We start from the raw sequence: 13,302 nt of genomic DNA on the forward strand, positions 1-13,302 counted from the left end.
AACAATAATTTGAAATATGTAAGTAAATGCTTAAATACTTACTTATATATACAAATACACAGAAGACGGTCGATGGTCTCTTATATACCGAAGAGAAGCGAAGAGTGTGCTTATGCATGTTAGTCGGGCGTACAGTGCGTATGAGTGCTTTGTGCCTTCGCCTCTGAATCCTTGCGCTGTTTAAGCATAAAAGTGAGGCATGGGTTTAGTGACTTGCTATTTTATGCGTTATTGAATTTCACTTAACAGCAACTGTAGCCGACTCCAAGAGAGTGTTGTTATATGTATGTGTTGTCGTGTGTGTGTGTGTGTGTGTGTGTATGTTGTGTATGCTCTTACCCACACTTGAGTGCCCAGCACTGTAAAACGCCACTTGAGTTAAGCCCTGAGCTTTGCCTGCTTTGTGGGTTAGTTTTTCCTCATATCCTCCTTTTGTTTTTATACCCTGTAACAACAGGAAGAGTAAAAAGGCCATAGACTGATGACACCATCAATAAAACTTACACAAAAGCTTCTCTATTCATGTGTGAATATTTATCTTACCCGAAACGAACCAAAAACGAACAAAAAACACAGGGTATTTGGAGCAGACAATGGCAGTGGCGAAAATTATGAGCAAATATTTTTGCAGCTGCCAGAATGTGAAGTGAAAGGAAAATGTTACGGAAAACAATATTTTAGCAAGACAAATACGTGAAAGTAAGTGAAGAAAAAATGTGTGTAACAACTTTAAATGATTTAATCTTTTATTAAACTTAAATGACAATAACGCATAAGAATGCCTTTGAAATGCATGCTCACACTTTGCCAAAGAAGTTTGTGTGGCCCTTTTACGTGTATAAATTGATTTGCATTTGTTGGCAAGCAAGTAATTTGTTTAATAGAATTGATTTGGTTGCTTTGACACAAAGAACCAATTTATTAGTAAGAGAAGATACCAAAGCAATTTGCTTTGATATTTTCAAAGCACTTTGTAAAGTTTTTACTCCCAATTGACAGACAAGTTGCAAGCGAGTACAAATGTGTTTCTCCAGAGATTTCTTTACTGCATTTCGAGTACATATATATGTAGTATAGACACACCTTTGCTCTGCTGGTTTTCACAGCGCACAACAAGCAACAACAAGCACAAGCAACAACAAGATGGTGCAACAAAGCGCATACGCAATGGTGGCCCTTTGATAGCTGCAACAAACTGACACGAACCGAGGACTGAAGGGCAACAATTGCCGAAACAAGCATCCGCTCACCTCGCATCCCTTTTGCAAACACACACTCACACACACACACAGAGAGACGCAGACAGCTACTAATACAGATAAAGAAACGTACTGCTGACTGAGCGCTAAAAGTTATGCCACGGATGTTGCCTGCAGCGTTAGAGCGGCACACGACGCGCACTAACTGAAATTAAACATGAAATATGCACCAGCTGACAGTTGTTGCTGCCAACGTTGCTGTTACTGTTGCTGTTGCTGATACTGTGGCAGTTGCAATGCCAATTGGCAGCCTCCAAACAGCAACTGGCCGGCAACTAAACAAGCGTGCAATATGAGCTTACAGAGAGCAAAGAGTTGCAACTAACTTTCGCTCACATGGTTTTTGCCTATGTGGATGTGGATGTGGATGTGAACGTGGGCGCAGGTGAGCAACTAAAATATGCCAGCAGTTAAATTTGAAATGCAAACAAGGCTGAAAGATTCAGCATGCCCTGTTGACCAATTCACTGCCTGTGTGTGTGTGTGTGTGTGTTGTTTCTCTTGGTCATCCGCATCCGGCAGCTGCAACTTAAATCTAAAATCTTTATCTAAGTAAGGTTTTTAGCTGGACTAAATTTGATTTATAGGTGGCATGATGTGGTTAATGCAATCCTATAAATTCAACTATAATTTAGTTGATTAGGTAGCATAAAAAGGGTGTATCTTTTTCAAAATTACTGCAGTTTTTATATAACTTTTTTCTCCAGGAAATGTATTTACATTTTTTTTAAAGTCGATTACTTTCAACGGGTCTTATTTGCTTTTGCTGACAATACATTTATTGCACTCTATGATATATTTTGAATGGAGTACTAAACTAATATTCCTAAAATATTATTCGGTATATTTATACCCGCTACCCATAGGGTAGAAGGGTATTATAACTTTGTGCCGGCAGGAAATGTATGTAACAGGTAGAAGGAGGCATCTCCGACCCTATAAAGTATATGGGCAATTCTCAAAGAAAGGTAAACCACGACCGAAAAAAAAAATCTTCACATTCATCGTATTTTTTTGTATAATGTCATAAAGAAATATCCAAATTTTCATAATACAATGGATCCGTAGCATATCTCGGTTGTTTTTATAAAAAAATTTGCCTGCAAACTGAAAAAATGTAATTTTTTCTCTTTTAGCTCCTTTTGTATGCATTTTTATGTTTTATTATTTCACAAAGAAAACATATGATATGTTTGCTCTTTTTCTACCAAATCTCTTAATAGCAATCCAATAATAAGATAAAAAATGCAAAGTGAGCGAAAATATGTTCAATCAACTGTTTATTTTTATTTTGCTTCTTATCTATGTTCAAATCGTACGTTCGCGACCAAAAACATCATTTTATTGTAATTGCTCCGCAATAAGTGCAAGCAGGTGAATGAAACTTCTCGTGTTAAGTGATTTTGGTATATATATTAAAAATATAAACAATCGTTGGGGTTACTCAAACCAATCTTTTTTTATTGATTGTCAAAGTAGCGTACGTTCGCGACCTTACCTATAAGCATATGTCGATTTTACTAGCGTCGCATGGATTTAAAAAAATTTTTTTTTTGTTTTTGTTTTTGAAAACTATGTCGTTTGCAGTTACTTATTACTTGTTAGTTATTACTTATTATTTATTACATATTTTTCTTGCTATTAATAAATTTCAGTACAAATTTCATATTTAATAAAAATTTATTTTTTTTGCTTTTAAATGTTATTAGACACATTAAATTGAGTTTGTTTTGTTTGTTTGTTTTGTTTTTATGAAATATGAAGTTATTAATAAAAAAGTTGTGGTAAAAATAAAAATTTTATTAATAAAACAACATGGAAAAATCGTACGTTCGCGACCGTACGTTCGCGACCGGAACTTAATTAAATTAAAAATAAATAAATGGAGATATTTTCTTGGGAGTAGACTTAATAGAAAGCTACATGATTCTACTTTAAAAGTAAAGTTATTTCTTTAAAATATTCCGTCTCAATTCGCAGAGTTTTGCATTTTACTGTATTAAGCCAAAGTCGACTTCCATTTTGCGTACGTTCGCGACCGCATGTTTTTTGACAATATTTTGAAAATTAAAAATCGATAAGCCCCATAATTTACACTAACCAAAGAGCTAAACAAATGCTATCGAAGAGTAAAAAAAAAGTTTCAGGAAACGTTTGTTTTCGATTTTATTTTTCTAATTTATTTCGTACGAACGTACGTTCGCGACTTTGAGAAATGCCCATATATATTCTTGATCAGCGTCAACAGCCGAGACGATCTAGCCATATCCATCTGTCCGTCTGTGTGTCTGTCCGTCTGTCCGTATGAACACCTAGATCTCAGAGACTATAAGAGATAGAGCTATAATTTTTTTTCGACAGCATTTGTTATGTTTGCACGCAGATCAAGTTTGTTTCAAATTTTTGCCACGCCCACTTCCGCCCCCGCAAATCAAAAAAATCGAATAACAAACGTAATTTTAAAGCTAAAGTTGCGAATTTCGGTATATACAATAATTACTATAGTAGTTATGATTCCTGAAAATTTGGTTGCGATCAGATTAATTGTCGAAGTTATTAAAGAAATACTTTTGTATGGGCAAAAACGCCTCCTTAATAGGCGTCTTAGTTGCTTTGGCTAACAATCTGGTATATTGTGCCGTCTATGGTATATTTTGAATGCGGTACTATATCGATATACCAAATATACCATTTGGTATATTTTTAGTAATTTTGCAGTATAATCGGTATATTTTGAGAAAAATACCGCAAAATATATTTATTTTATTCAAAATGAGTAGCGGGTATCTCACAGTCGAGTGTGCTTTCTTACTTATTTTAGTATATTTCGGTATATTAATTTGATATATTTTAAATTTAATACCGTACTGTTTTGCATTAGTTCTAAATGGATAACCGGGTATCTCAAAGTCACATAACTTTCTTACTCGTTAAAACTAATGCAGTTTTTAAATAAGCAGCTTCTAAGCTTCAAAATTGTGTCAGTGCCATAAATAATTGTCTCATTTATTATGATAGACGAGGCATCAGCTAAGCAATCTTAATAAGCCTTTAAGCACAGCACTTTATTTCATTTGAGACTCCATCGAAATCCGTTGCCCAAATACACATTTGTGCGATATTAAATAAGTGGGCGTTGTGTTGCAACATTTTGGAGATAATGACTGCGTGGCATGTTCGCAGCTGGCAACAGCTTGCTCCAGGTGCTGGAATGCCCGCTGTTGCCATGTTGCCATGTCCGTACACTGATGCGCACATAATTGCCACCAAATGCACATTAATGCGCTTTTCATCTATCTCCTGCGGCATGCAACCAGCAACCAGCAACCATCCTCCCCCTTAGCAGTCTATTCCACTTAAATGATCTGTATGCAAATGTCTGTCTGTGTTTATGTGTCTGTGTGTGTATGCTTTTTGACTGCTTTTGTTTCATTTCCGTTGCACAATATTTTGGCAAGCTGCTGTTACATTTGCTGTTGAATCAACTGGCTGCTGCATTAGCAATGCGAGCGAGCGAAAAACGGAGAGTAAACTTAGATAAGGTCAGTGGAAGTGGCTCATTAGTGGCAACAGAGTCAAGTGGGCCACTTAATTAGCACAAAGGGCTTATTGTTGCAGCTGCAGAAGCATTTAATTACAGCAAACTGAACGTACATTAGCCATAGAATAGTCTGGCTGGCAGCAATCCGCAGTTGCTTAAATGAAAATAAAAACTTTCCACTTGCCCATAAATAATAACACACAGAAAAAAACACGCTTCAGTAATAAATTGTTAAAGTTTTCAACACAATTGAAAACAAATGCAAAAAACTAAAAAAGCAAAACGAAACCTTGTCAACAAGAAAACATTGCAAATGTCTTTAAACTAACAAGTAAAAATAAGTTCGAAAAGCCCGACATAATGTTACCCTACAACAGCAGGAAATGTAATGCAATTACAATTCAAAATAAAAAAGGGTATAGTGCATGGAGAACTTTAAAGAGTGAAGAACTGAACCAGCTGCTAGCAACAAAAATATCAACTGAATACAAAACTCCGTGGCAAAAATGCATAACGGAAACGAAAGTCCAGCAAAGTTTGTCCCGCTACACAGGCCAAACAAAAAGGCGATATTAAACATAACAAGTTGGTTGAGATTTAAAGAATTGGTCAACCAATGTAATCTTAAAGCCTTCTGCTGCAAATGAGTGCAGCATCAAATGGCAAACTTCGAGAACACTATACACCACATGCCATGCACTTACGCCCAGAGTTGACAAAGGACAAAAAGGGAAGCAGAAAAAATGCTGGAAATACGAGAAAAATACCAACACTGTGACCGAGCGAAGAGAATGTGTGCAACGTGTGCTCAGCTCACAAAGAGTCAAAGCGTCAAAGAGGCTGAAAATTGCTAAGGCTGCGAACAAACGCAAACTCACTCACTCACTTACGCTCTCGCACTCTCTTGCTGCCCCCTGCAACAAAAGGTGCTTGCAACTGAGAAAAACCAGGGGGAGAGAAATTGACAGAAGGCAACTTCGTATGAGTTGAGCAGTCGTTGAGTTAGTTAGCGCAATTGACATCTGGTCGCCAGCATTAACAACTGCAATTGACACATGGCACTCGTTGCGTATACGCAACGTACACTATCGGTGGCCATATTAAAGTGTATCTCAATTTGTTGGTGTCACGACTGCAGCACGGCTGAGCTGTGGAATGTTTTTAATGCATTTCATGCGAAGTTATTTCTGAATGTTGCACAAATATTTAACACACGCGCCAGGCGCCACAAACTTCTGGGGCATGTTGCGGCACTGTGGCTGTGAAGCGCAACAAAAGTAGCCCGGCAACAACAATAAAAGCAACAATGTTGGCACAATGAAATGTCCTTTCGTGAACACACACACACACACAACAGCAACAGCAAGAGCAACAGCAACACTGCCCTACAAAAAAGTGGCAAACTTGAGAGAATGTTGACCGCCTCCTGCGCTGTTCAAGTGTAAACAAGTTTGTGGTATGCGTTGTTCCCCAGTTCAGAGTTTCCCTTTCTCCCTTTTTGTCCCTGCCTTCCATCTGCTCCATTCTTGGTCTTTTGCTGTCAGCTGCCCCATCCTGTTTTATTTGCTTTGCTTTGCCTTGCCTGGCGTTGTCGCTGCTGCGAAATCCAAGTAAAATCAAAAGTAGCTAGTCCTGCACATAAAAGGACACATGTCCCATGGCAAAAATGTTTCGCTTTTAAAAGCATTTGTCTGCGAACGAAACAAAACCAAACCAAACCAAACAAAACAAAATAACAACAAAAAGAACTCGCTGTTAATTTTGAAAAGTGCCTCCCCAAAATTTTATTATTGTGCTTTTAATGTTTTCCTCCCGTCCAAATGAGCTGCTTATAAGATTAGCGACAGATTCTGACAGGAATAAACTCCCCCACTCATGTTTTTGTTTTGTTCTCATATATCTGTATAAATTGTGGGAGAAAAAAACATAATTCAAATGAATACATTGTGTGTAACAATTTAATTGTTAATTAAATTGCAAAAGTTTAATATCCTAATAAATGGAATTAGTGTGCAAAAATGTTTTACAATGAATCTATTAGCGACAAAATGATTAATTGTGCTATTAGTGCAATTAAGACAATGCAAAAATCAATCACTACGATATACACGACTTGGAAATACCCTGTGAAACGCGTTTTGTAATAAACCTATTAATATTACGTATACGCAGCATATGTCTACACTAAATACCTTTTTAAATAAATTCTCTTTAACATCAATTTAGTGTAACTAGCGGTAATTACATGTGGTCAGATAAATTTGCAGCATCATTTCTATACTTTCGCTTAGGGTATAATTATTTGTTATGCTTGTGCACTCTTCCGTTCACATGTATAATTCAATTATGAATTTTTCAATGCAGCAATTTGTAATTATCCGCTTAATGCCACACAAAGAATGCGCATTAATTATAGAAAATTATTTATTGATTATTGCCTCAGCTACCTGCCTGAGCATGCCTGAGCTGCCTGGAATCCCAGACTGCAGCTGGCGCCCCGAGTCCAAAGTTATGTCTTCCAACTTGCTCAGGTGATGGGAAAGTTAAAGCTGCACTTGGTAAAAGAAAAAAGAATGGAAAAGTGAAACAAACAGCTTGCGCTTACTGAATATGAAATGAACAAAACTGCAGGCAGAGAGAGAAAGATATACCTGAAGAAAGAGAGAGAGCGATAGCGTGCGTGTTGGCATGTTAGACTGGGCGATGCCATCAATTCAATGGATCTTCGTCAAGTGTATCTTAATGCGTTGAGAGGGCCAAGAGAACAAAAGTCCAGTGCTAAAATTTGCTATAAATGCGGAAGTGTGCGCTTTCCCTGAAACTTTTACCACACACACACACAGACAGGCACACACACAGAGTCAGGGTTGCTGTTTTGTTGCAAAAGTTTTGGCTTTTAAATGGCTTTTACTTTTTTGCCGTATGGCTCCCAGTGGCATCATAAAAAACAAAGGTAAATCGAAGTAGAAACTGCCACAACAACAGCGACAGCAACAGCAACAGCAACAACGACAACCAGAGCAGCCTGAAGAATGCTTGCATTCTTATAAAACATTAAATTTCATGGCATGAAGTGGACGAAGCTTCAGCTTCAGCATCGGCGTCGGCGTCATAAGCATTTGGTCTCAGCTGTCGAAAAAGATACCAAGAATCAACACAACACAACACAACGAGAACTTTCAGACTCTTTACATAAGAATCAGCAAAAGTTTTCTTGCCAAATTGTTATTAATTGGGCTTTATAGTTTATCGAACTTCGGGCTTGTTTATTAAACAATACAATATGTCCCACGATAGTACAAACTAAATGTGCATTTACTTCTAGGAAGTTCGTTTTCATTTGGTTCATTGGACCGACTAAATAGCTTCGCATTCTATGGCTAAAAATATCATCAAATCTTTATTCTTTTCCAACCTCCTTCCCCAAAAATTCTCATCAAGCAAAAGGTGCGTGTTTTGGGGCAAATATTGGGCTACAGAGAGTTCTCTGTGGTCGCATTGTGACGTTTAACAATGGGGAGCAAGTCACAAAAGCCGAGCGTTGTGTATTAACCAGATGAAGGTTATTTCATTTGCTTTTAATTTAGTCCCAGCTCGAGGTGGGCGGGGTCAGCCTCGCAACCTTTTGCGGGGCATTCAACCTGTTGCAGCACCAGGTTTTGTTGGCTTACCTGTAATCCTTTCGGATTTCTTAAGACTCCGCTTCGACCCAAACATAAACTAATTTTTTAATACACCAAACTAAGATGTGTGTGTGGCAACACACACACATACACACACACACACACACACAATGGGCATAAATTGTATTTTGGGGGTTTTCCAAGGCGAACCACCTTCAATTGGAATTAGAGGCGTGCCAAATTGCGCAAAACTCATTAGTTGAAATGCGAACACAATGGCCGAGGCAGCTCAGAAAATGGAACAATGAAGTAGTCTAATTAGCCTCACCAAACGGGAAGGAAACAAGTTCCTGGATATCCGGCACATTGTCGTTTTCGTTGTCGTTCTATTCCAGAAGACACGAACAAATTGCGTAAAGCACAAATGTGTAAAGCGAATGCTTGCTAACCAAATTATTTTTAGCTCAAACGAGCCTTGACCTCAAGTTTCCTGGCCGAAAGAAATTCCTGGCAAACTGTTTCGCTTTTGAGGTGATTTGCGCAATGGATTTGGAATTCGGAATCGAACTGCAAAAGCACAGAATGCAAATGCTAGGAATCGGATATCGAAAGCAAAGGCAAAAGGCACATCGTTTGCCCTTTGACCCCTTCAAAATAGATGCCATCGTTGTGGTAATGGACAGCCGTTTGACTAGCTGCCTAAATGTCGAACGGCCTGACCATCATTATTCAGAGCTCAATCCTTGAAAGTGTTTTAAGTGCCAATCGGTGTCCATAATCAATCACAGAGTCGTTTCTTTTTTTCTGCCTGCTTGTCGCATTCATTTCTACGTTCTTTTGCCTACCACATTTAGAGTGACAGCACGCTGATTACAACATTTCTCTGACCCTCAAACATTTGCTCCGCATTACTTTTCACTTTAATTAAAATTTAATTAAGGCAAAAGTTTACGTTTTTTTATTTTGAACAGTTTCACACAATGAGGTGAAGTGGAAGTACAATATATATTTTCGTTTTACGGTGTGTGCGAAATAGTTTTTAAAATTAAACACATTAAAAACACTTGGCCAACAGACAAAGTTGCATCCACCCAATTAGGACACAAAGTTGCCGCAAAACAAAAAAAAAGGAAAAATAAACTCAAAACTCAGACCACAGCACTTGAGATAATAACTTGGCTGCTTCATCCACACAGAATCGAGTTGGTTGCCAGGACTTCGGCGAGAGTCCTTCGGACAAACCAGCAGGGTGCAATCAATGGCCCAACAGTGTTGCATTCCTTGGGAGCTCCGAGCTCATAAAACATTTTACCCAAAGAACGTGCACACTACTCTAAGTGGACAAAGAAAGTGGCTACTAAATGTTTGTTGGCTAAAGCCAAGCTCACATCAAGCTCAAGCTTGAGCAATTTGGGATAGTCGAGAAAAGATGCATGAGAGCATAAAGCATAAAGTGCTGGCAGCCGCAATTTATTATGATCATCTCCTACAAGTTCAGTTATTTACCAGTTACCTTCACTAGGTAACCAGTTACCAGTTACCGGTTACCTGTTAACAGTAACCGCTTGGCTGTAACTGTGACTGTAACTGTAACTGTATTAGATGGAGCTCAGCAGAAATGCAAAAAGGGTTCGCCCACACGTTGTTGTCCTTTGTCGGCATCCGCATGACAACTTAAGCCACCAAGGACCAATATCACTTTGCCAGGCAACTTGCCAAGCAGCACGAGGCACGAGGAGCAGCAGCAGCAGCCACCAAACAACAGCAACAAAATAACAAACAATAACAAAATATCTAACTGAATTTGTGCCAAGCCAGCACAGTTCATAAATGTATGCTGCTCTTACACACATACCTACATACATATGTGTGTACTAGTGTGTGTGTGTGAGGGTGTGGTTGCATCCTTTTTGTGACTCATATCTATATAAACAAGAGAATGAAAGATGTGGCTATCTACGAAGATTTAATACCCTCATCTCGACAGCTACGATAAGCCCATAAGATAACAAGCATTCTAAGCCAACTGAGAATGATGGACTTTTAAATACCCTTGTTTAATTCGAGACAGAAATTCAAGTAAAATCAGCAATTCTATATATTAAATGATGAAAATTATAAATATTACGTAAAATGTATATCAATTTCGTTTATAAATGTAATAAATTTAAAGATTTATATAGTTTTCATTATGATTTAAACATATTGAAATATATTTTAGGGAAAATTTCAATTAAAATATTATCTTTTTAAGTAATATTGATGATATGTATTTTATTATTTTCATTTTAAAATGAGACAATTGTTTAAAGTCAATTTAATAATGAATTAATGAAAAATATCAATTCCTAATTGAACTTTATGTGATTAATCGTTTGAATGTTGATAATATCTATTGTCATTTAAATTGTAAAATTCTTTCAAGTAATGATATATGTTATTTAATTAAATATTAATGAAAAAGTCAGACAAGTTAATCAAAGGCCTTTTTAATTTTCCTAAGATATAATAACCAATTGATCTAATAATTTATTAGAAATTATTCCCTTTTATTCAATTACTGTATTTAAAATATTTGAACTCACCAAGTTTCCTCGCCATTCTTAATAGGTATCTTCTCGTCGCTCATGCTTCAATCTCCAGCTCTGGAGTAGATTCATTTTGCGGATTTATGATGAAGATGCTTTTAAAATGTTTTGGCTGTGCTGTGCGTTCGGTTGCGTTGCGTTGCGCTCTGGTGTACCGATGTCACCTTGGATTTGGGCCAAGGGGTTTCTCTTTTTGGTTGCGTGTGTTTCTATATTTTGTGTATTTTCTTTTTCTTTGGCGAGTGTACTCCAGAGTAGCCGCAAAAACCCCCAAAAACGAAAACTGCGCTGAAATCTAATTTGTGGCTCTTGCCAGCCCATGTCGAGCTGTCTCAGGGGCGTGCCGAGAGCACGACTAAAGTCAAAATGGGTTTTAGCGAACGATTTGTGGCCAGAGCGCAGCCCAAAGCCAAAGCCGTAGTTCTCCATGTAGTTCTTGTTGTAGTTGTAGTTGTAGTCCGAGTCCATTGCAAATACTAGTGAACTACTAGAAAACGGTAGTCCTTCCACACACACGCACACACAGACACACACACCGACTCATCCTTACCTCCAGAGGGTTCAATTCGCTACCAGTTTTCCGGAACGTTGCTCCAGTCCAAGTTGATTGTCCAGCATGTTGTAGTTGTTGCTTTTTTTGTTGATACTGCTGTTGTTGTTGTTGGTGGTGTTGGTATTTGGAAAAGCGGATTATGACCCTGATCTGGTCAGGTGCGTGCCGCCCACGTGTGCTGCTGTCCTGTAGCTTAAGTTTCACTTTAGCAACTGCATGCCAATGCCAGCTGTGTCACCTCACCCCAATTTTGCTGCCCCCTCTGGGCTCCACAAACTTTACGTGCGTTTGCAGTTGGTTCGATGCTGTGTTTGCCAACTTTGTGGTTGCTCTTGTTATTGGTTTATGTGCCGCATGTGGCTGTCGACTCGGTGTGTCATTAATATCAGTGTTTTTTAAACTTTTCTTTCCATATCTGCATTGGCCAAATTTTCTTCACACGAAATATCTCTGCGCAAATGTAGAACTAATCACTATTATCGATTATCGATTGGATAAAAGCTAACAGCATTCGCGATAACTCACTTTGGTCATTCGAGCTAAATCACTGCTATCGATTATCGAATTGATCATAATAAACGATAATAGCACTTGCGATAACAGTTAATAGTGCTGGTAATAACAAACCACTAAGCCTAATTCTTATTGTTTTCCAACACTAAGAGCAGAACAACCGGGGTACTTCATTCATCCATTTTGTCTTTATGCGCTGTTTCTAATAATTGAGCAAACCGCAAAAATCAAAACAAACGGCAGCTAAACACATCGTTGTGTAGGCGGTTCGCTGCCTCGAGGGGGCGTGGCTGCCTTTTCAGTAACTCCACTTGCCTTATCTGATTAATGCGGTTCAGGCGTAACAAAGGCGACGACAGCACAAAGTAAAAGTGGCGAGAAGGCAAAGCCAGGCAGCAAGCAAGCGAGAGTAAGACAGCGAATGAAACGAAGACGCAGACATGCGAAAGAAAATGTCTACCTTGTCTTTGCTGGTAATTGTGTGCATGAGTTATACACATTTACGTACTTATGTGTATGTGTGTGTGAGCATAATATAATATGCACAATGAAAAGAGGCGCGTACGGCTCAAGCAGCTGTAAGAACTAATTAAAATTACATTACAGTGTTGAAAACTGACTTTTATAATTCACAATAATGTCTACATCCAAGAATAACAAGAGAAACATGACACAAAGAAAATTTTGTACGTTGCTTCGTTTTTGTATTCTTTAGCTTCATATACTATGTAAATCATATTTCACAACAGTTGGAAACGATTTACAAATGGTGTACTTTCTTACAGGTTTAACGATCTTATATTAACCAATTTGAAAGCAACTCTCGACAATTAAGAGTTATTAAACAACTAAAATGTATGAATTAAACAAAATATATTGATTTCCGTTAGATGAAAACTTGTTGGAAACCGTTTAATTTGAACACTTCTTTTAAGGTGTGACCAGAAGCTAAATTTCTCAAATGTTTATTTTAATGCTGAGGAAATATACCAAAATAATAAAATCCACCTTTATGGTCACCTTCTTACACCTTCTTCGGTAAATTATATATTCCAAATCGGGTACACAAGGTGCGTTATTTTAATTTAATTTAATATTCAAAAATTGTATATTATTTTCAACTAAGCTGACATCTTAATATCATAAATAATATAATATATCCTTAATGGTCGCAACTTGATTGAAACGATTTCAGTAGTACTGGCGCCCTCTGGTTTTTATTTAA

At 37.7% G+C, this 13,302-nt stretch overlaps 1 protein-coding gene across 1 annotated transcript in view; it reads right to left on the minus strand.

Moving 5' to 3' along the window:
* LOC132786035 (serine/threonine-protein phosphatase 2B catalytic subunit 1) overlaps positions 1-11,149 on the minus strand; it is a 111,510-nt gene extending 100,361 nt beyond the window's left edge. The window contains exon 1 of the mRNA XM_060792417.1: positions 11,009-11,149. Within this exon, the coding sequence (XP_060648400.1) occupies positions 11,009-11,024 (16 nt within the window). The 5' untranslated portion in view covers positions 11,025-11,149. The remainder of the gene's footprint in view (positions 1-11,008) is intronic.
* Between the last annotated feature and the right edge of the window lie 2,153 nt (positions 11,150-13,302).

The sequence above is a fragment of the Drosophila nasuta genome, chromosome 2R (genome assembly GCF_023558535.2).
Source record: "Drosophila nasuta strain 15112-1781.00 chromosome 2R, ASM2355853v1, whole genome shotgun sequence".
Taxonomy (NCBI): domain Eukaryota; kingdom Metazoa; phylum Arthropoda; class Insecta; order Diptera; family Drosophilidae; genus Drosophila; species Drosophila nasuta.